The 21,128-nt window shown below is 28.4% G+C and overlaps 2 protein-coding genes across 2 annotated transcripts; one reads left to right on the top strand and one right to left on the bottom strand.

Annotated features, from left to right (window-relative positions):
• The first annotated feature begins 43 nt into the window (after positions 1–43).
• Positions 44–1,386, top strand: LOC105138682 (E3 ubiquitin-protein ligase RNF133). Its single transcript, XM_011044835.1, has 2 exons — positions 44–1,004; positions 1,108–1,386. Exons 1-2 carry the CDS (start codon positions 615–617, stop codon positions 1,267–1,269), a joined length of 552 nt encoding a protein of 183 aa, XP_011043137.1. The 5' UTR covers positions 44–614; the 3' UTR covers positions 1,270–1,386.
• Positions 1,387–10,999: 9,613 nt separating this feature from the next.
• On the bottom strand, positions 11,000–12,639 carry FD (Basic-leucine zipper (bZIP) transcription factor family protein). The gene is made up of 3 exons (XM_011044834.1): positions 11,877–12,639; positions 11,683–11,760; positions 11,000–11,506 (listed from the first exon to the last, which is right to left on the bottom strand). The coding sequence occupies exons 1-3, from the start codon at positions 12,567–12,569 to the stop codon at positions 11,435–11,437; spliced, it is 843 nt and encodes a 280-aa protein (XP_011043136.1). The 5' UTR covers positions 12,570–12,639; the 3' UTR covers positions 11,000–11,434.
• Positions 12,640–21,128: the final 8,489 nt, after the last annotated feature.

Here is a 21,128-nt window from a genome sequence, read left to right as displayed (position 1 = left end):
CTGGATATTTTCTCCATGCTAACAGGAGGGAAAATTATGTTTGGGTGGGGCATCAAGGAGTTAAAATATCTACGTTAGAACGCAGCAAAATTATCCCTTCATCTTGTTCTTATTAAAAAATTATCGATAGTAGTGATCGCATATTTTCTTTGTTCTAGCTGACTGCTACACGGAACCAGCGTTTTACCAATTTAAAAGATGGAGTTATGAATTCGAATCTTAAAATCTTATCACTTTAAAATATGGTTTGGGTGTAGATGTTCCCCCCCCCCCGGTTGACGTAGGAGCTAGGATTATCAGTTGTACTGACATGTATTATGGAGTTGAGGGTGAATGATAGATATGATCATGCAGCTGAGAACACGTTGCATAAAACCTAGTAACACGAAGGGAATAGTTATTCGCCATTTTCAAGTGAAAAGGTCAAGAGTAACACTCATGTTTAGGTGCAACCGCTTTTTTGTTGCAAACTCAAATTCTGCTCTTTTGAAGCTAACAATCCTTACAGATCACTCAAAATAAGTAGACAACAAATATGACCATCCAATATGCGCTTACTTTCATTCAACCACTTGTATTAAATATCTAACAAGAGTGCTAATCCTCCATTAAAAATGGTTCTGAAAAATTTCGTCTCCTTCGTGTACAGCTTCATAGGCCTCAGAGGGCATCCAAGGATTAATGATGCGGCGGCGGCGGCAGCAGCTTGTAGGAGAATCACAGTGGATGTGTCGGGCAACGTCAAGCAAGGCGTGCTCGAATCTCCTGTCGGATCAAGTTCATCCGAAATCATAGAAGCCGAAGGTGAATACTGTTGTGTTTGCTTGTCGCGATTGAAGGCAGATGAGGACACGAGTGCTTTACCTTGCTTGCACAGGTTTCATAAGGTATGCATAGAAGGATGGTTTAATAATGTGTGTCGAAGAACTTGTCCGCTGTGCCGGTCGTCCATGGGGGGAGAAGAGAGGTCTCATAAGAGAGAAGAACAGTTCACTGAAGAGATGGTAATATGGTTTTCTTCTTTTCATGTAGCTGGTTTTTGAGTTTCAAGTTTCTGCACATTTTGACACTTTGCAATTAAAAAAAAAAAAATCTATTTTTAAGTAGGTCGAAGCTCATAAAGAGAATTGCCTTCCACACGAGTGGGAGAAAAAAAATTCAATAACTCCGTTGCTAGAATCCAATCCAGGCCTCCTGGGTCTGGGTGAAAGCCAGACAAATGGCCGCTGGACGACAACGGAGCTGTTTCATGTGATGGCTGCAACATAGTACTGACGAGGCCTGGTACCATCGCTTTGCTTTGCACCAATCAAAAGTCAATTATTGTATTAAAAAAATACGTGATCATTGTTATTTTTTTTCTTGCTTGTAATGAAATATTTGAAATGAGGATAGAAAAATTATTTAGTGGATGCATCATATTAATTGACCACCATCTATCCTTAATAAATATAAAAAGAATCAACATAACTTGTTCGACCTAACAAGTTTAGAGTGAATTATCGTTCCATTCAAATGGCAATCTAGGTTTTTTCAAAAAAATCTTCACATTTCTGTTGTTTTAATATTTACCTAGTCCCAATTTAATCAAATAAGTCATGAGTGAATTGTCATCCCATTTAAATGACTATATAGTTTTTTCAAAAAACTTAACATCTTTATTATTTTAACCTTTATATATTCTCAATTTAAATGTAAAACAACATATTATTAAAAGATTATATCGTAAAAAAAATTTAAGAGATTTTATAGAATAAACGTGACAAAAAAACTTGATTGCAAGCTAAACTTGATAAAATCCAAACTTGTATAAATGACAAGTCACCTCAAATATATAATAAGACTAAAGAAGTGAGCTTGAGTAGTTTCGGATAAATAACAATAACATGAGTGATACAATCCAAACTTGTATAAATGACAAGTCACCTCAAATATATAATAAGACTAAAGAAGTGAGCTTGAGTAGTTTCGGATAAATAACAATAACATGAGTGATACAATAATTATATCAAAAGTCTAAATGGTGCAAGATTCTCATAACAAGAAATGGAATAGGATGAGTGTGTAGTTATTAAAAGTTACTTGAACTTTTCAATTTTAAAAAGGATGTAAGGCAGAAGAAGAACAAAAAATCAAGAACAACAATTGCTATGTAATTGAAATAAATTTTCAGGAACTTCACAACATGTTTATCAGTAGCCTGTAATCCCATAAAAGATAATCAATAGGTATATAATTTGTAAGTAAATAGCTTGTTAAGTGATAACTTATAAGTAATAATTAGTAGATTTGTAATAGTAGCCTTGCAATTTCCATTACAAAAAAAGTAGAAAATATTAAAAATATATATATTAGGTCATATTATTCTGTCAAGGAGTTCTTATACATGTTTGTAATTAATTAAAGAATCATCCAATAAATATAAGTTCTTTGATCCTATGCTATTATCCTTTTTATTCAAAACATTCAAGTTCTTTGATTACTCCACAAGTCTAACTTTGCTTTATGCGTATAAAAAGTCATAAAATTTTAAATTCATATTTAGGAGACATTGATATAAGTTTGGAACAACAAGTTTGGAATTGTAGGAATAATGTTTGGAATTCAAATCGTTAACATTAAATTTAACATCCAAATTTGAAATTCAAAGTCTTTTTATCTGAGACAGGTATAAAAGAACCTAAAACATGAGTAAAATGAAAAGATGAAAACACATTGTAGTGACCCGAGTTAATATGTAAAATTTAAGACCTTGATAATGGACACGATCACAATAAGTTAACTCGATTGGACAAATCGTGTCTTTTTTTTCCTTCTTTTATTCTTTTCTCGGTTGGGTCTTGATTAAGTCTTAATTGACATCAGATATTAAATCTGGAACTAAGTTGAAGAGTTATAAAAGAATTAGAGATGAAATTTAAGAAATAAATAAATGATCAAGGATGAAACTAACAAAATATGAGTATAAAAAAAGAAAAGAAAAAACAAGCAAACTTGGGCAAATCGTCTAAACTTGAGTTAATTATCCAAACTTGCAATCTGTGAAATTCGTAACCTGGATTCAATCAAGAAGCTCAATTCCCAAGTAATTTAACACTAAATGATGAAATTAATTTTTTTTTTATCAAAGCAAAACAAATAACTATTAAAATAATGACTAAATTTGACATTAAAATAAAATGAAATCAAATGTTAAGGGATAAAACGAAAAAAAAATCCAATTAAAAAAATGATTCAAAACAAAATAAATAGTAATCAAAAGAATGGAGATCAAATTTGACAAATAAAAATAAATTAAAAAAATAAAAATTGAAAAAAATTATAAATCATTTAAAATAAAATAAATAGTAATAAAAATAATAGGAGCCATACCTAAAAGAAAAACAAGCTGAAGGGTTGCTTTGAAAATTTAAAGATTCAGATATGAAAATCAAGCCGAAGAGAAAAAGAAAGGGAAAAAAAAAGAAAAAAATATTACTAGCACCAAACTAGAGATTTGTATGCCACACACACACATCACTTATGGATGGTAGGGCCTCTAAGATGATTCAAATGCTACTCCAGAAGCCACAATTTAGCTGTGAAACGCTACTTTATACATCACCTAAATAACATGGAGGTGTCCCACACACTACAGGCACCAGCTAGTTTTTATAAAATAATATTTTATATATATTAAATTACCAAATCTTTTTATTTCAATTCGATTATAGCAAGCAAAAAAAATCACGACAAAAATATGAAAAAGCCCTTAGACGCCAACTAAAGAAATTTTGCATCTAAAGGTAATTTAGTCCTTTTAGTGTGCTTTAAAAAAGGCCCTAGATGCTAACTTTTTTAAAATTACTTTAAAGGGTAATCTAGTCATTTCATTATAGTTAAAAAGATGGAAAAGATCGATTTGCCCTTGATCAATGCGATATTGACTAATGAGCCTTGTAAAAAGACCAAATTACCCTAAATAGTAAGGCGATTGATTTTTTTTTTGGAAGATAAAATAGCAACTACACTATTGTGTTGAATAATGACGTGATTTAAACTACACCAAATAATCCATTATAATTTCTAGATTGGCCAATTATAAGGTTTAAGGCAAAGAACCTTAATAAAACATTCAATGAGATTACTTATAGTATTTAAGTCAGGGTGAGTTTCAAGAAGGCTGCATATTTAATAAGTGATAATCACATCTTAGTCAACTTAATATATATGTAAGAGGGGTTTGATTCATCTGCTTTACCAGCTTTATTTCTTATAATGCATAGTTTTACGCTGACAAGCATAATGTTTTATTCCATAGTTAAATCAAGTTGAAATTTTACTATAAGATTTTAGAGGTCTTGTTTTATATATGTTTAAAATTTCATAATAATAAGATATTAGGTAGGCTTGTAATAAGGTCTAGAAGCTATTATACGAGATTTACATTAGTTTTCTAGTTGGTGTGAGATTTCTTTTCCTATTTGAATTAGTACTTTTTTTAATATTTCTTCAACCTTGTTTATGAATTTTTCTACCTATTACAAATAGGATTATTCAGTTTGTAATTAAGGTTTTGTTTTTTACAGAATTTGATTTAAGAATAATATGTGTGCGTTAGAGAAATTCTTTTAATTTGGTTCTTCATTGAAGTACTTTAACTTATATAAGAATTAATCAAGTTTTGAGACATTTTTCATATTACTCGTTTGCGTCTCTTCATAGGTGTTGGATGGAGAATTCAATTTTTATAGTTTTGGTGTTTTGGTATAGGTTATTGTTGTGTCAAATTAAATCACAAGTCTAAATTTAGATTTCTTACAAATGATTGATTTGACTATAGATTTCTAGGGACATAGTGAATCTCCCTTTCATTTTAGCTTTTTGTTTCCTTTTAATATTTCATATTTTATAATAAACCTTTCTGTATTTCAAATCTACTATGTTGTTGAGAATCTTTTTTGTATAACTAACATAGTGTATAGTTCATTGACTTAATTAGGGTCCCGAATCGATTAAATTCAAACATATGCTAAAGATAATACCAGTGGTTAAAATGATTTAAAATATAAGATACCATGAGTTCAAGTCTTTAACCTTACATAACTTATGGGTTTTTGTTTTTATTGACTTACTACACCAAGCATAATTTTCTTTTCAAATAAGTAAGGTGGAATCTCTCTAGCAGTGTCAGTGTGAAATTGTGTTAATCAATGAAGATGTGTTAAGTGCGTGTGTGTAAGAGAGAAAGAATTTAGAACGTAACAATAAAAGTGGATAAGTGATTTACTAAATAATATGTTGTGGCCTATTACAAATTAATAGCCTCATTAGAATGTAGTCCACTGAACTTAATGCTATGAATTTAGAAAATGTTATAACCAATTGACTTAACTAGTTATAATGATTTTTTGCACTAGTTCCACTCTCATATAATCAAGTATTACTCCAAAAGTAATGGGTTTTTCACTATACAAGGCTCCACTGTTCATTTTATCATACATGATTGTGGATGAGTTGTGCAAAATTTTATGTTTTTTTAATTTAGTTCTAAACCCTTTTTTTCAGGCTATTTAGTCCTAATTGAAGACCAATTAATTTTGATTTCTTATGAAAAGATAAGATTGAAAGAAGAGGGACTGAAATGAAAAAAAGGTGTCAAATATGAATGACATGCCATAAGTTTCATAAAAGATATACTTTGATCCTTGAACTTTAAAAATCATATAAATTATACAATTTTAGTACCTCAATATTTCTCCGATTCAAGTTTGGTACAAAGTTCATTTTTGTCATCTTTTAGTCTTTGATTGAAAGAGAAGAGAGAAATCATCAAATTTTGACAGTAAAGAGAGAAAAGAATCGTTGACATGAATTGAGACACCAAAATGAATGATATTTATGTTAAATGGTTTAATTTGATGATAAAAGTTTATATTTAGTGTTTTTTCACTTTTAAAGTTTGTGAAAAAAACATATCTAAGCTGGGGTTGATTTTTGGATTTAGGTTGATTTCGGTTTTTAGAGTGGTTTTTTTGGGTTTTTTTGAGGCCATGAATAGGTTTATCATGGTTCCTACTTCATTTAATATGTGTTTTGGTTTAAAATATGTTGAAAAACGAGTTTTTATGTGAAAAAGCTTGAATCTTAATTTATCGACTATTAAAGTGGCTAGAATCTAGGTAAATCAGACAACGCATTGTTTAATTTTTTTCTTTTTAAAAAGTCATCCACTACATTTATAAACAAAAAATAAATTATAAGCCCAATAGCACGGGCCCTGAAAAAAATGGTCAGGCAATCTAGTTTGGCTGGTCAAACCCAACAACGCTTAACCTTTGCTTTTAATTTTTTAATCAATGGTTTTTTATGATTTTCTCTATAAATATTTTTAATTTAAATTTAAATTAATGTCCTTTTTTTCTTTTATTTTATCTGGATAGCCTTTTTTAAATGACAATTAATTTTTTAGCTATGCATTTAAATTTTAAGTGTTTTTCTTATTCATCTATAATTTTTTTTAATATTTTGTATGAATGAATTTATTTTTAAAAATAAAAAATTTTATTTTCAGATAATATTTCTAATATGTGCAGCCTAGCATGGTTTTTTTCATCTTATCAATTTAATTTATGTTTCTATTTCTATTATCGTTTATTTAAATAAAAAAATATTTTAATAAAAAATTTAGTAAATATAATAGAGTAAATATCTTATATTTCAAAATTAAATATCTTAATCTACACCTATCTCTTGATTTTTCAAGTTTTAATTTTAGGTATCAATAATGATCTTTTATTTATTTATTTATGATCAATGCGTTAGAAGTTGCAAGAAACTGAAGTCCTACAAAGTTTTTTATTTATTTAATTACATATATATATATATAAATTTTTTAATTTAAATTTAAATTTTTTAAAGTACTGAAATACATTAAAAAATATGCATATATAATTTTTTAAGAAAAATAAAAATATTTTATCCATGGGGAGCAGTGACATAACTAGTGATAACATATGCCGACCACTCCAAGGACCAAACGACTTCAACCGGCCCACTCTCGTAAACAAAAACCAATCAATTTCTGTGGACAAAAAATCATTCATAAGAAATGCCATCATCATTTGTAAACGTGATTTCTGACAACAAATGAAACTGATCAGGTCATCTCCAAGTTGGACCCACCCACTCCTACTCTTCCAAGTATCTAATCTATTGTATTAATTGCATAATTCGTCGTCCCATACTTTTTGACGTTCGTCTTGATGAAGCCCCTCCTTTGTTTTGTTTTATTTGGTTTTTTTCGGGGTCAAGTAATGTTTTAATAGCGTGTTTAATTTTTTAAAATATATTTTATTTAAAAAAATATATCAATAATTATTTTTTATTTTTTAAAAAATTATTTTTAAATCATTATATCAAAATAATTTAAAAATATTAAAAAAATATTAATTTAAATAAAACAATTTAATTTTTTTTAAAGTATTTTTAAAACGTAATACCAAACAAATTTAAGCATGATATAAATGATTTTTTTTAAATTATACTTAATATTACCCTATCAAAATAATAAAAAATATAAAAAATAATCTTAAACAAAAAAGAAAAACTTTTAGAAAATATATTTTAAACACTTTCCAAAACAGCTATATTAATGTAGTGCCTATCTTACTCCCTCCGATTCATTATTAATATCTGGAAGCATGTAGAAAAAGAAGACATGTGTCAATAATTAACATTAAACTGTATCGAAGTCAGATGGAGGAATCATTTTTATAAAAAGACCAACTATATAACAAAAGAAAAAAAAAAGAGGAGCTACATTAGAAAATGTTAAAGAATACAGGGACTAAATAATACGATTAATCGACCATTAAATGGAAATAAAATACACTATAACCAAAATACATCAAATTAGACCAGAAAATCTATATCCACGACACCAAAATACACTATAAGATGCTTGCTGCCTAACCTCCTATGGCAAGTGGACTGAGATATTTTTTTCACTCAAAAGTTTATAAAGTAACTGCTGTCTGTACTAAGGTGAAAATAGGTGATAAAAATAATTTATTTTACTCGTTATAAATTCAAGTTTCATCATTATTTAAAAAAAAAAAAGAATAAATAATATCTATTTTTATTTGGATCGTGTTTGATATTGTACCAATTGTTATTTTTTAAAATATTTTTTATTTAAAAATACATTAAAATAATATTTTTTTATTTTTTAAAATTTATTGTTAACATCACTTACATATAAAAATACTACTTTCTTTTTTAAATTAGATTTTTAGCAAACACGTGGCCAATTGTGTTGCTAATTGTGTTCTTAATGAATCCTTATATGAGAACTATCATATAAGGAATGTTTGATTTTTATTTGCAGGCTATTTAGAATCAATTATGTGTTATAATTGAATTTAATTATAATATTCAGTCTGAATTTTATTGATAAATAAGTTAAATTCACGTGTATAAAAAAATATAATTCAATTTTTTATATATACTACCCTTGTCACTTTTATTTTATTTCTTTAAATGTTTCTAAAAAAAAGATAAATAAATGATATTTTGAAGAATCTAATTTTAACATTAGTTTCTCTTTTTTAGTTTAGTAAATTATAAGAGTTGACATCTAATTTATTTTTGTATTATTTTTAGATATTGAATTTTATTTTAAATTCAATTCTTGATATTCAAAATGTTACAAATATGAGATTTCATTAAAAATTTTAAATTGAATTCAGTTTGAAAAATTCTAAAAATTATGTTAAAGCTTTTTATAAATATATATAGATAAGAAAGATGTGATTGTATTTTCCATAAATCTCGTTTCCATGCTATTTTGTTTAAAAAAAAAAAAAAAAACTTTGACAATCTTTTAACTATATAGGGTATGGTTTCCATTCTTCCAGGTGCTGGATTGTAGTTTAATGGAAAGGTGATATTAGATCATTTACACCTATACTACTGCTTTTTTTAGTTAAAATTTAGCTTAAATAACTATAAAGTTATTTTAACTAACTAAAAATTGTATTAACATTTTACGCAATTTAAAATCATTTTATTATTATTTTAAAAAAATCTCAATTCTGTATTGGTGGCCAATATGATATGGTAATAAAATCAGCTTCTACTATATCATTGACTTGCATTACCCTACAAGTTAGGTTAAATTTTTCTTGAATATAAAAAAAATATTTAGATATTACTAATGTTTTTTAGTGAAAAACAATTTAAACAAGGGTTGACTCGTTTTTTAGTGAAAAACAATTTAAACAAGGATTGACTCAATGTGACCCAACTAACTTTACAAGTTCAAAAATAACCTGAAGTCCCATACAAATATAGTTTAATCTTAATTTTTTTTTTCAAGATGACTTCATTTTTAAATATTAAGGTAATAATATATTTGATTGACTTGAATTAATATGTTAAATTCATGACTCAAGTTATGAAACTATAATAATCTCATAGTATGTTAAATTCATGACTCAAGTTATGAAATTATAATAATCTCATAGAAACAAATTAAAATAAATTATAAAATTTAATTTCTAATCAAACAATATTAAAGGATAAAATTGAAAAAAAATCAATTAAAAAAAGATATAAAAAAACAACTCGGGTTAACTTGTCAAACTCACAACTTACATAATTAAACTAAGATAATTTTATAGAAATAAAATCAAGAACAATTATGAAATTTAATTACTAATCTGTCCAAAAGACTGAAACTAAAAAAATAAATTAATTGATTTTTTTAAAATCAATTAAAAAAAATCAAGTCAACTAGATTAATCTACAAAACCTTCAACTGGGTTTATGAATTAAGGACAACCCAATAAAAAACAAATTCAATATTAAACACTATTTATATAAGATTTACTTTATGAATTAAGGACAACTTGATTTATGAATTAAGGATGTGAGATTGAGGTAATCTTTTATAAAAAAAATAAAAAAAATTGATTTAACTAAAATTAAAATATCAAAACCCACAATTCTAATTATTAGATCAAGATATTTATATAAAAAATAAATCAAAATAAATTATAATATTTGAGTACATTTAGATTAATTTATTAAACAATATTTTTAAATTATAAGACGGTGATTTATACTATAAAAGCGAGATAATTCTTAAAATAAATAAATAAAAGTAATATTAAAATAAAAAATATTAATTGAAAAATATTAAAGAAAGACAAAGGAAGTATTTCTCGAGGGACACACCAAAACATGTGGGGAAAGTAATATTCATTGTTAAAGTACTTTCCGCCAACTGTTTTAGTGTCTGGTTAATTAATAATTAATTATGTCAACACCAAGAAACATAAACTCTTGCACAAAATGAGAAAAACCAAGAAGGTAAAAATAGCTCAACACAAATCGAGCTCAAAATGAAATCTCATATTCGAAAATTAAATTTTATCTCTAATAGTCGCGGAAGGGAAAACACTTAAACACAATATTTAAGGTCCAAACTTTAACCATTTTACCTTGTACAAGAAACAAAGAAACATTTGGAAGGATAAAATAAGCCTTTTTCAGTATGAGATTGGTTCTCAGAGTTTGTATTGGACCGAGGATTCATGCTTCCTACATAAAGTAAATCATCGTCCTCTTCACAATATGGAATACGCGTGTTTTCACCATTGATCGGGTTGAAAAGACCCACTGACTCCTAACATTTGCGTTCATTCTTTACACTAAAATGCCAAACTACAACTCACCTTATAAAATGCCATAATTACCAGAGCAGTCAAGAGATTTGAAAGGGTTAAGAGCTTAGATTCAAGTAAATTTAAGTCATTCAGTGGATTTGTTTTAAGAAAAAAAACTAAAATACTGTGGTTTTACGAGGGAAATACTGAATTCTGGCCTCGCTTTGAATTGAAATGCTCCGAGATCAACCTACAAAGTAACTAGCAACCATGCTTTTAGGAGGAAGAAAAAACAAGAAGAGAGAGCGCGGGGGCAGAATGACTGTTAATGATAAGGAAAGAGAGGGAGGTGCCGTACAGATGGACCCTAGATAGAGATAAAGCAGTACAGAGTTGTTCAAATTGATAGGCTAATTGCTTAATTTCAGAACAAAGTGTCCCATCATTTTTCACTGTACAACTCGCAGGGGCTGAGTCCAACAACACAATATTGTTTCCCAAATTTACCCCTTCAACCCCATGCTTGCAGGACAAGAGAATACAAAGCCAAAACTAAGACCCACCAAATGAAGCTCCTACCTGTTTGGAATGCCAGAAACAACGTCGGTTACCTCATAGACACTTGTTCTTTCCTAAAACAACAGTATTTGCTGGAGCTACACCCTTTCTTGCAAAAACATCAATGCTTTCCCCCCCTCCTGCCCCAGTAGGGAGATAGTACTGTGATATTAGGGTAAAGAAGCACAGGGTAAAACTTAAAAGCACTGATACATCAACACCAGTTCTCAAAATGGGGCTGTTGATGTTCTTTGTAGAGTGTGCTTTTTTGGTAGTTGAGCTGCTGCGGCCAAATATAGCTGCCAAAAAAATATAGACATTTACATCAATTCTATTGGAAACAATGTAGACACTTACCAGCACTCCATGCTGCATTGACTAAATTAACGGCTAATGATAATGGTCTAGCGGTGTAAAAAATGTTAAAGTCAAGAAATATCCCATCCAAAAACACGACTTTCAGTAACTTAATTACCTCTTCTTGTTGTCTCTTGAGCCTCGCATTTTCTTTCAATAACTGTTCAACTTCATTCTCCAATTCGTTTGTGTAAGCCTGTAAGAAAAACAAACATAAAGCACAAGCACAGAAACATGTCCCGTCAACAACAAAACAAGAAATTAGCACCGGTACATGTTAGAAAATGAATCTTTAAAAAGAAAGGGAGATTCCTGTTTTCTAGCTCTAGAACGAGCTGCAGATTCTCGATTCTTGATCATTCTTTTGTGTCTGCGATCACCAGAACTACCATCAGATTCTTGAGTTCTTTTCTTACAAAAAGAAGGCAAGCCGGGAGATGAATCTAAACCCTCAAAAGGACTAGTGAATGAGGAAATATTTGAAATTGGGTTGCTCTGTAATTGCGAGTCAGGCCTCTGAGGATGATCAGAGTTCTCAAGAAAATCAAAGCCAGGGCCAGAGTTCAAACTCAAAACAGTAGCAGGAGGTGGCACTGAAGAGCCAAAAGGAGTGCTGTCTCGAATAATAGAGACCATTCCTGTAGGTGGGTCTTTGTTGAAAGGCCTAGCAAGAAAATCTTGAAGGATAAAGTTAGGGCTGTTATTATTATGATGATGATGATGATGACGATGATGATGAGAAATGTTGTGAAGTCTTGGGGTCATAGAAAGTTCTTGATCGGTAGAAGTGTGTTCATGAAGAGAAGCAAGACTTATGTCTTTCCACACTTCTTCCATGGTTTCGGCCTTCTGTTGGGCTTGGCAGTGAAGATTGTTGGAGGCTGAAAATATTAAAGGAGATGAGGAAGTGGAGGATGATTTTGAAGATATTGATGATGAGACTTTTCGGGGACTCTTTGTCTTATTGTTGGAGCTGATGCCTTCGCAATTTGTTGGCGACAACATTTGGAAGAGTAGCTTAGCTAGATAGCAACTGAAATGTTCACACAAAAAGTTAAACGGCACAAAACATTGGATGCCAACAAACAAGTATTAATACCCAAGATTTTCATATTAATTTCAATTAATTGTTCATGTTTATGACATTATGTATAGGAATACAGAAAATATTATCTTCCACCCCACTAGCATTAAAAAAAAAAAAAAAAACACACGTCAAAACTCACACCAAAGTATAACAGCAATAGCATAGTAAAGGGTCAGAGCAAAACAAACCAGGAGGAGACAAGTGCATGGCTTCTGACTAGTTGTGTTGTTAATTAGAAGTAGTATTATTAAAAGGGTTCGTTACATTCTCCCTCATCTGGTTTGATTATTTTTTTCATTTTATTTTTTTTTAAATTACATTTTACCTCATCATCTAATAAAAATCTTTAAATTAGATGAAATTACTAAATTATTTTTAGATATGATATATGAAAAACTTGCACTTACACCAAGAACAACTCGTGCACGCTATTATTTGAAACTAGTTCCCTCTCTCTTTCCTTAGACAATATTCTCTCTCCAAACAATTCTAAATCAAAATCAATTGGTTTCTGTTAGTTAATTGATTGCAATATAAGTTGTTTTGACTTGATTTAATTAAAAATTAAAAATTTCTTAACTATTAAAAAGTTAATGCTAAATCTTGAAAAATCCTAAAAATAAATAAATTTAATATTCTCTTGAATATTCAAAATTCTATACATGTTTTAGCCATTGTTTAGCCAAAGTAGTCATGTCTTATTGAAACCATAAAAAAACCCAAAAATCAAAGCTTACGGGTTCATGTTCAAAGAACTCTAATGACTTCATTTGTACTTAAAACGTGTATAATTTATGTTTAACCCTTTTATAACCTCTTATAATTAGTCATGTTTATTTAAAATCCTAAGCTTACGGGTTCATGTTCAAAGAACTCTAATTACTTCATTTGCACTTAAAACGTGTATAATTTATGTTTAACTCTTTTATAACCTCTTATAATTAGTCATATTTATTTAAAATCCTAAATTAAAGCTTATAGGTTATTGTTCACATGGCCCTAATTTTATTACATTTTGTTTAACCATTGATATAACATCATATAATATTGCATTGTACACCATGAAAGGTTACAAAATGCAATCTATTACAGCTCATTTTGGTGGTTTGTCATTCTTTGAAAAACTGTGATTATATGGCTTACTTGGACATATTAATCATATACAAGCAAGTGTTTAACATAAACTTCTATGGCCTTTTAAACTAGGGATGATAAAAGGGAATGAATTTCTTGATGATGCATCAATATTACACGTGTTTAATTTGGATAAATATGAAAAAAAGGATTAGTTTTTATATTGATGATGATCCCATTATTCCTCTTCTAATTAAAAAAAATACAAAGGTATTTATTTAGTTAAACTAAATGATAACAGGACATATAGAATAAAATGTTTTTAGGATATTGATAAAAACAATATAATGGTACTATATTTTAATGAAGAAGATTTTTATGATAATAATGATGATAATGACGTTGATATTGAAAGTGTTGGCATGTAAGGGTAAATGTTGGCAGTATTGGTAGTGAAAAGGTAAATGTTTGTTGTGTTGGAAGTGAAGAAGTGAAATGAGTATTGGTAGTGAAAAGGTAAATGTTTGTTGTGCTAAAAGTGAAAGGAGTTAAATAATTAATGCTCGCAGTGTTGGAAATAAAAGGGTTAATGTTGACACTTTGGGTGTAAATAAAGAGGGTAGTAATGAATATAAAGAAGATGAGAAAGGTGATTAAGAGGAAGAAGATGATTACATTCTTTCTAATGGGGAAGGGTTTAATTTTTTTTAACAAAGATAAAGATGAGTGGATTCACAACTAAAGGTGATGTTTCGTTTGGTAAAACTTTGGATGATGTCTTATTCTTTGAGAATAAATGGAAGATAAGTAGTATGAAGATGATGTTGATATTGAAGATAATGGAAATCCGACAATAGTAATGAGGGTAATGAAGATGAAGATGATAGGGTGAGAAAGAAACAAAGGAAACAAAAAATGTTGATTGAATATCTAGTTTTAGATGCAAGGCATTTAAGATGGTAGTTGATAGATTAATTAAATTTGAAAAATATTATATTTTTACCAATATCAATCACTTTAGGGATGTTTTAAAAGAATATGAAGTGAAGCATGAATATCACGTGAAAAAAATATATTAATCAAGAAGAAAAAGTTGGAAACACATATATTGGCATTGGTTATCTATGAAGGATATATGTTTCTCTTGTTCTTGGTAGTAAGACTTTCATGGTAAAAAATAAGTTGTTATCAATAATAAGTCTTGACCCATTCATTTCAAATAAAATATTGGATATAATTTTGAATGACAAGTTTGGGATTATAACATACCTAATATGAATGTGGAGAGCTCAAACTAAGGCGAAAGGATTTACTGAAGGAAGTCACAATAAGTCTTTTAAGATACTCCCAAGGTATATGTAGTTGTTGAAATAATGTAGTCCAGGTTATGATGTATATTTAGAGTTTGAACTTAATTTTAATGCGAATGTTTATTTACCATGAAGTGTTCAACAAGTTTATGTTTGTTTAAAAGCTATAAAAGAGGGCTTTATTAATAGATGCATACCATTCATTGATATTAATGGATGTTATCTTAAAGGTCTATATAAAGATATTTTATTGTCGACAACGAGGTTGGATGCCATTAGATTATTTACCTTTATATATGTTATTGTTAAGGCTAACAACAACAACATATGACGATAGTTCTTGTATGTTTTACATGGATCCATCAAGATTATAGTATATTAGAGGTTGTTCTGCATCATGTCTGATAAGCAAAACAATATATTATCCTTTATATTTTGTTAAATACAACTCTTGCATTTGTTTTCATGTTTTTCCTTTAATTATGAATATTTTTTTTTGCTTTTATATAGCATACTAGAAGTTTTTGCTAAGATATTCCCATAGGTAACATATAGGCACTAAGCAAAACATTTTTATATTATTCTAAAGAATAAAGGATATCATGATTTAGAGTTGAATATTGAATTTCAGAGTGTCTCAAAAGCTTATATGAATCTTTATTATAACATTTATTTGAAGGATATAAAGATATCGACAATGCAACTTTAAATTAGTTAAATAACATCCATATTGATATTTGAGCTAGGTATTTGTTTGATAATATAGTTGAGGTTAAAAATATAACTAACAATTTGGATGAGTCATTAAACATTTAGGTCAGAAAATATAAGTGTGTGCCAATTGTTATGATATATTTGCTTAAGTTGTAAATTGATAAGCATATACCACATTCTATATTAGGAAGTTGTTGGATAAGTCTATTAAAATGTCTATAAATCTATATGAGAATGATTTTATCAAGTTCTAATGGATATCAAGTCTTTAAGGTCCAAAGAAGAGTTTATAGTGATTCGGAGAAAAGACAATACTTATATGCTAAATGGTTAAAGAATATCATTCAATGCAAACATATTATTCCTTATGTGTATCATAAAAGAATTGAGTTAGAAGATTTATATCATGCAATTACACTATTGAAACATTTAAAATGATATAAAATGAGATCATACACCCATTACTTAAGCTAATTTAGATCCTAAAGAATGAGATATTATTCTACCTCCAAACCTTAAAAGGATTACGAGTATATGAGAAAGAATAGATAAAGGGAATGAAGAGAAGATAAACCTTGTACTGTAAAAAAACGAGTTCTCATATTTAGGTGCAACATCTACAAGTAATACGGCTATAATTATAGGACATGCCAAAGAGAAAGTGCTATAAAAGGACTTACTAGTGTTTCTGGAGGTCATAGTGATGCTAGTAATAGTTCAAGTGGTGTTGATAAAGGTTTTAAAGATAAGAAAAATTGGCAGATATTATAGAGAAATGGTAAAGGTGGTGGGAGAGCTACCAATCCATCTATATTTCTACCCTCAACACAAACATATGTGAGTCTCTTAAATATATATGATATGTGAGTCTCTTAAATATATATGATATGTGAGTCTCTTAAATATATATGATATGTGAGTCTCTTAAATATATATGATATGTGAGTCTCTTAAATATATATGATATGTGAGTCTCTTAAATATATATGATATGTGAGTCTCTTAAATATATATGATGTTCATTTATTTTAGTAATTACTCTATTATTAATCAATGCTTTTTTTGAAATTATAGATCAGTGTTGGTACTTTTTATTTTCAACACTCCGTCCAAAATAGCTGTATCGATTAATAAATATAGAAGAACTATTACATGATTTTTCTTTTAACTGTTTGAAACTAGTAAGAGCATAAATATGATGAATCATTGTTGTTGTTATAACACGTCTAAATTATGAATTTGACCTTATTTTAATATGCATGCTTTTATTTTATTTGATATTAATGTTTCATGGATTTTGTTTACCAGGGAATATATTTATTCCATTTCATTAGTTCATGTTGAACAATATTGTAGCTAAAAACATTAAAATTATATATGCTAAATTAGCTACTTATAACAACTTTACACCTACAATGCTAGCTTTTATATTTTGATTCTTGATCAAAACTCTACATGATTCATCTTTCATTTTGTTCACTTCATCTAGTATTCAATCAATATCATTAACACTTCATCCCTTTCCTGTAGGTAATTCAATTTTAGTAATGGGTTTGCACCAATCAATGAATATATTGTCACATAACATGTAATTATATATTTAAAATAACTTGTTTTTACTTGCTTATGTTTTTTATATTACTAGCACCTCATCCCTTTCCTGTAGCTAATTCAATTTTAATAATAGGTTTGCATCAATCAATAAATGTATTGTTATATGACATGTCATCACTATCTAAAATAACTTGTTTTTACTTGTTTTTGTTTTCAATATCATGACAATTACTCTTTTCCCTATATTTGAAACAAGTGTAATAACCCGACCCAGCTTGCTATATATTGTTCACTTTAGGCCTCACCGCCCTCACAGAGACATCAACCTTTTAGTCGTGTCACCGACCCAGCTTGCTATATATTTTTCACTTTAGGCCTCATCGCCCTCACTATTTTGTTCCTAGTGACAGGAGCCTATATCTGAGTCTGACGCTCCAAAACGCGTATGATAAGTTAACAACCAACACTTTTAATAAGGCCAACTACTAATCCTTCATCCATTGATGTGGGATGTGACAATCCACCCCCTTTAAGGAGCCCGACGTCCCTATTGGCACAACTGGACAACCAGTGAGGTCAGCTTTAATACCAAATATAACAGCCCGACCTAACTTGTCATATATTATTCGTTTTGGTCCCTATCATCCTCATGGTTTTATTTTTGGTGACGCAAACCCACATCCGAGCTTGACGCTCCAAAACATATATGATAAGTTAACAAACAACACTCTTAATAAGGTCAGCTATGAATACCTCACCCACCGATGTGGGATATGACAATTAGCATTTGATGATTATAATGACATATTGATAATGTTGCATGTTGTTGTTGTTGTTGGCAATAAATGTAATAAAAATTTCAAGTTGTGGGTAGTATATGTTTTGGGTTGTTGTTGGTTGTATCTGTGTTCAATTGATTTGTGTGTTTATTAAAGATATTGATTGTGTTTGCCTATATTTTGGATAAAGTGTTTGCTATAAATGTTGGTTATGTTTGCTAGATTCTTAAAAGTGGAGTTTGTAAGAAATTAGGATTTGTCTTTGCTTTAAAATATTTGTTGTATATGCTTGAATTTTGAGCTATGTGTTTGTTAGATTTTTTATAGTGTTTTTACCGGAAAATTTCTTGAGTTTTATGCTCAAATGGTATGTTTGTGTTGATAATATAGCTATAATTTTGTTTTTGCTCAAAATAATAAAGAATTGTTGAGAAAATAGTGTAAGGGAAAAATAAAATAAAAAACTTGATGTTTATATGGTTAGAAATGGTGAGAGAATAAAGAGATATTTTGTTAAAAACACAGAAATGATGACATTCTTGTAATTATAAAACATTAACAAAATCTAATTTTCAAAAAATTATCAATGATAAATTTAATGGTATTTTTTAGTTAATAAATAAAACATAATGATAAATTTATAAATAAATCAATATTTTTTGTATTTTTTTATACATGCCAGCATAAGGATGCAAGATGTTATGAATATATAACTTCATGATATAATGTATAATTTAAAAAAAAAAAACAGAGGTGAAGTGAAAAAATAATCAAATTATAATCCTTATTAAAACCATCATTTTATGTTTTTTAAAAATTAAAGTCTTATTGAAAAAATAATGTACCTAGTGATAAATTGCATTGATTTTTTATTCAAACGAACTTGCCCTCTTACTTAAAAAGTAAAAAAATTCTAAAAGAAATATTATGTGTTTCTGTTTAAGTAAAATAGAATTTAACCAAACATTATTTTTAGATTAAAAGGAGACAAAAATAAAACTTATAAAAATGAGTAAAACTAGTCTTATTTTTAAGGCAAAACAATAATCAAACAAACATTTTGCAGTCCAAAATTAGTGGTAATTAGGCAATTAAAAGGTTAATGATTAATAGTTAACAGAGCAGGAAAAATAATTTTGGGAATTATTTGCACCATGACCTAAATAGAGAGATTTAATTGCCACTATAGAAAGAGTTTATTTGCTCACTAAGCCATCTTTCATGTCCTTAGGGCCAACAAGCTAGAGCACTCTATCCCTTGAAAGCATATACCTAACCCGTAACTTGTTACACAAATGCAAGGATGGATAAAAGGATAAATTTTAAAACAAAAAGGGTTATTAGACTTGGAAAATATGATTCCAACCCAAACTCGTTTGAAAATAAAGGATCATATGTCTAATAGTTTTAACTCGAAATCTGAGATAACTTGAATCTAAAAACCCCTAAATTTTTTTGTTAGGTCAGGTTGATTATGAAAGAAGCCTTTTATTCTCTTTCACTTTTTAAATTTTTTCTTTACTATATTGGATGATAAAAACCCTAACACCTGAATACTTCATTTTTTATACTCTTCCAAACCTCTCAAGTTTCATGTCTTTGTTTCGAAATTTCAATTTTCCGACCAACTCTTAAATGGTCGAAAATTAGGCTTTCAGATTACGCGTCGTTTAATTATTTAAAAATTAACCATAAAAAAATAGGTAAACAACCTTAGCCTTGCAAGCCAAAATATATGGCCTTTTTATTTTTGTGGTGATTAGTACTTAAAAGTGCATTTTTATTAAGGTTTTATCATCATTTTGCACTTGAATTATCAAATAACTCCTTAACTAGAGCATATTTATAATAACATGTTTAATAATATAAGATACCTTTAATTTATGGTAAATATTCATATTAAATACAGGTCTATCATATAAATCAAAGAATGGATTGATGAGTTTAACTACTAAAATTGAGAGACAAAGAGAAGGATAAGATTAAAAAAGAGATGCTGATTGAATTTAAACTAGAATGCCAATCAGTTATTGGATTATAAATAGAGATGTAAAACTTGGATTTAAGTATGGTCTATATGGGTGAAAAGCTAAGACACGGACCTAAAACTTTCATGAGAATCAAAGATTTAGAAAGACTGTTTTCAAGTTCATATTATAACAATAATGGAGAAGTTGTAATCTATCATGCAGTATAGATATTGTTTAGTATTTAACCCATATCTTAAATTTTAGAAGTCCAAATGCACCGATTTTTTTTATTGGAAAGCTAAGATAATTTTCCAAAACTTTCATTAAGACTATCCGTTCAAATTCTGATGTTATCAATGACATTTTATTCAGATAAGATAAGAATTGTCACAAAGTTAAGAGGTGACCACTCACTCAATAATTAGTCATCAAATCAATATTTTTAAATTTTGACCTATAAAAAGAGGCATTTTCCATGCATTTAGGCATCTTGGTTTTTAGGTCAAGATCATGTTCTTGCTCTTTTTCTTTATATGTTTGTAATGTTTAGGTTTTGCTTTCATTAATATCTTATTTATGCCTTTCATTTTCTTTGATATACTAATATAATCATGTTCTCTTCTTATTTATTTATATTTTTCTTCTTCATTATATTTAACTAAGTTTATTATGTCAAAGTAAAAAGGTTTCACTAATGATGTTAGGATAAATATAATATAAACTCCATGTGGACTTCTATGATTATATCCTAAACAATTTGCTATTAACATGTCTTATCGTTTTTATCTTATTAATTCTTAATACCTTACTTGTTAAATAATTAATCTAAATTTGTGTTGTATAACACTTGGTATAACAAATGCTTGGCATTCTCATAAGCAACCGTATAGTATAACCTACACATGTACTAAGAAAAGAACTTGATTTGTTGTTAACATAAGTTAGCATCATGAATTCCTGATAATATTTAAAATTTTGATATTACTTAAATAAGATAATTAATATGATCAAGTTAATAATTTATAATGAACTATTAATGACAAATCATCCAATTAGAACCTCCTTTATATATGAAT

The sequence above is a fragment of the Populus euphratica genome, unplaced genomic scaffold (genome assembly GCF_000495115.2).
Source record: "Populus euphratica unplaced genomic scaffold, PopEup_1.0 scaffold82.1, whole genome shotgun sequence".
In the NCBI taxonomy this organism is placed as follows: Eukaryota; Viridiplantae; Streptophyta; class Magnoliopsida; order Malpighiales; family Salicaceae; genus Populus; species Populus euphratica.
This window is presented reverse-complemented; position numbering and strand designations above follow the sequence as displayed.

Coding starts and splice junctions, on each gene's coding strand:
- LOC105138682 (XM_011044835.1), top strand. CDS start 615: ATGGTTCTGAAAAATTTCGTCTCCTTCGTGTACAGCTTCATAGGCCTC. Junction 1,005..1,107: donor AACAGTTCACTGAAGAGATG/GTAATATGGTTT, acceptor ATTTTTAAGTAG/GTCGAAGCTCATAAAGAGAA.
- FD (XM_011044834.1), bottom strand. CDS start 12,569: ATGTTGTCGCCAACAAATTGCGAAGGCATCAGCTCCAACAATAAGACA. Junction 11,761..11,876: donor GTTCTAGAGCTAGAAAACAG/GAATCTCCCTTT, acceptor TTTTTCTTACAG/GCTTACACAAACGAATTGGA. Junction 11,507..11,682: donor TCAAGAGACAACAAGAAGAG/GTAATTAAGTTA, acceptor TTTTTTTGGCAG/CTATATTTGGCCGCAGCAGC.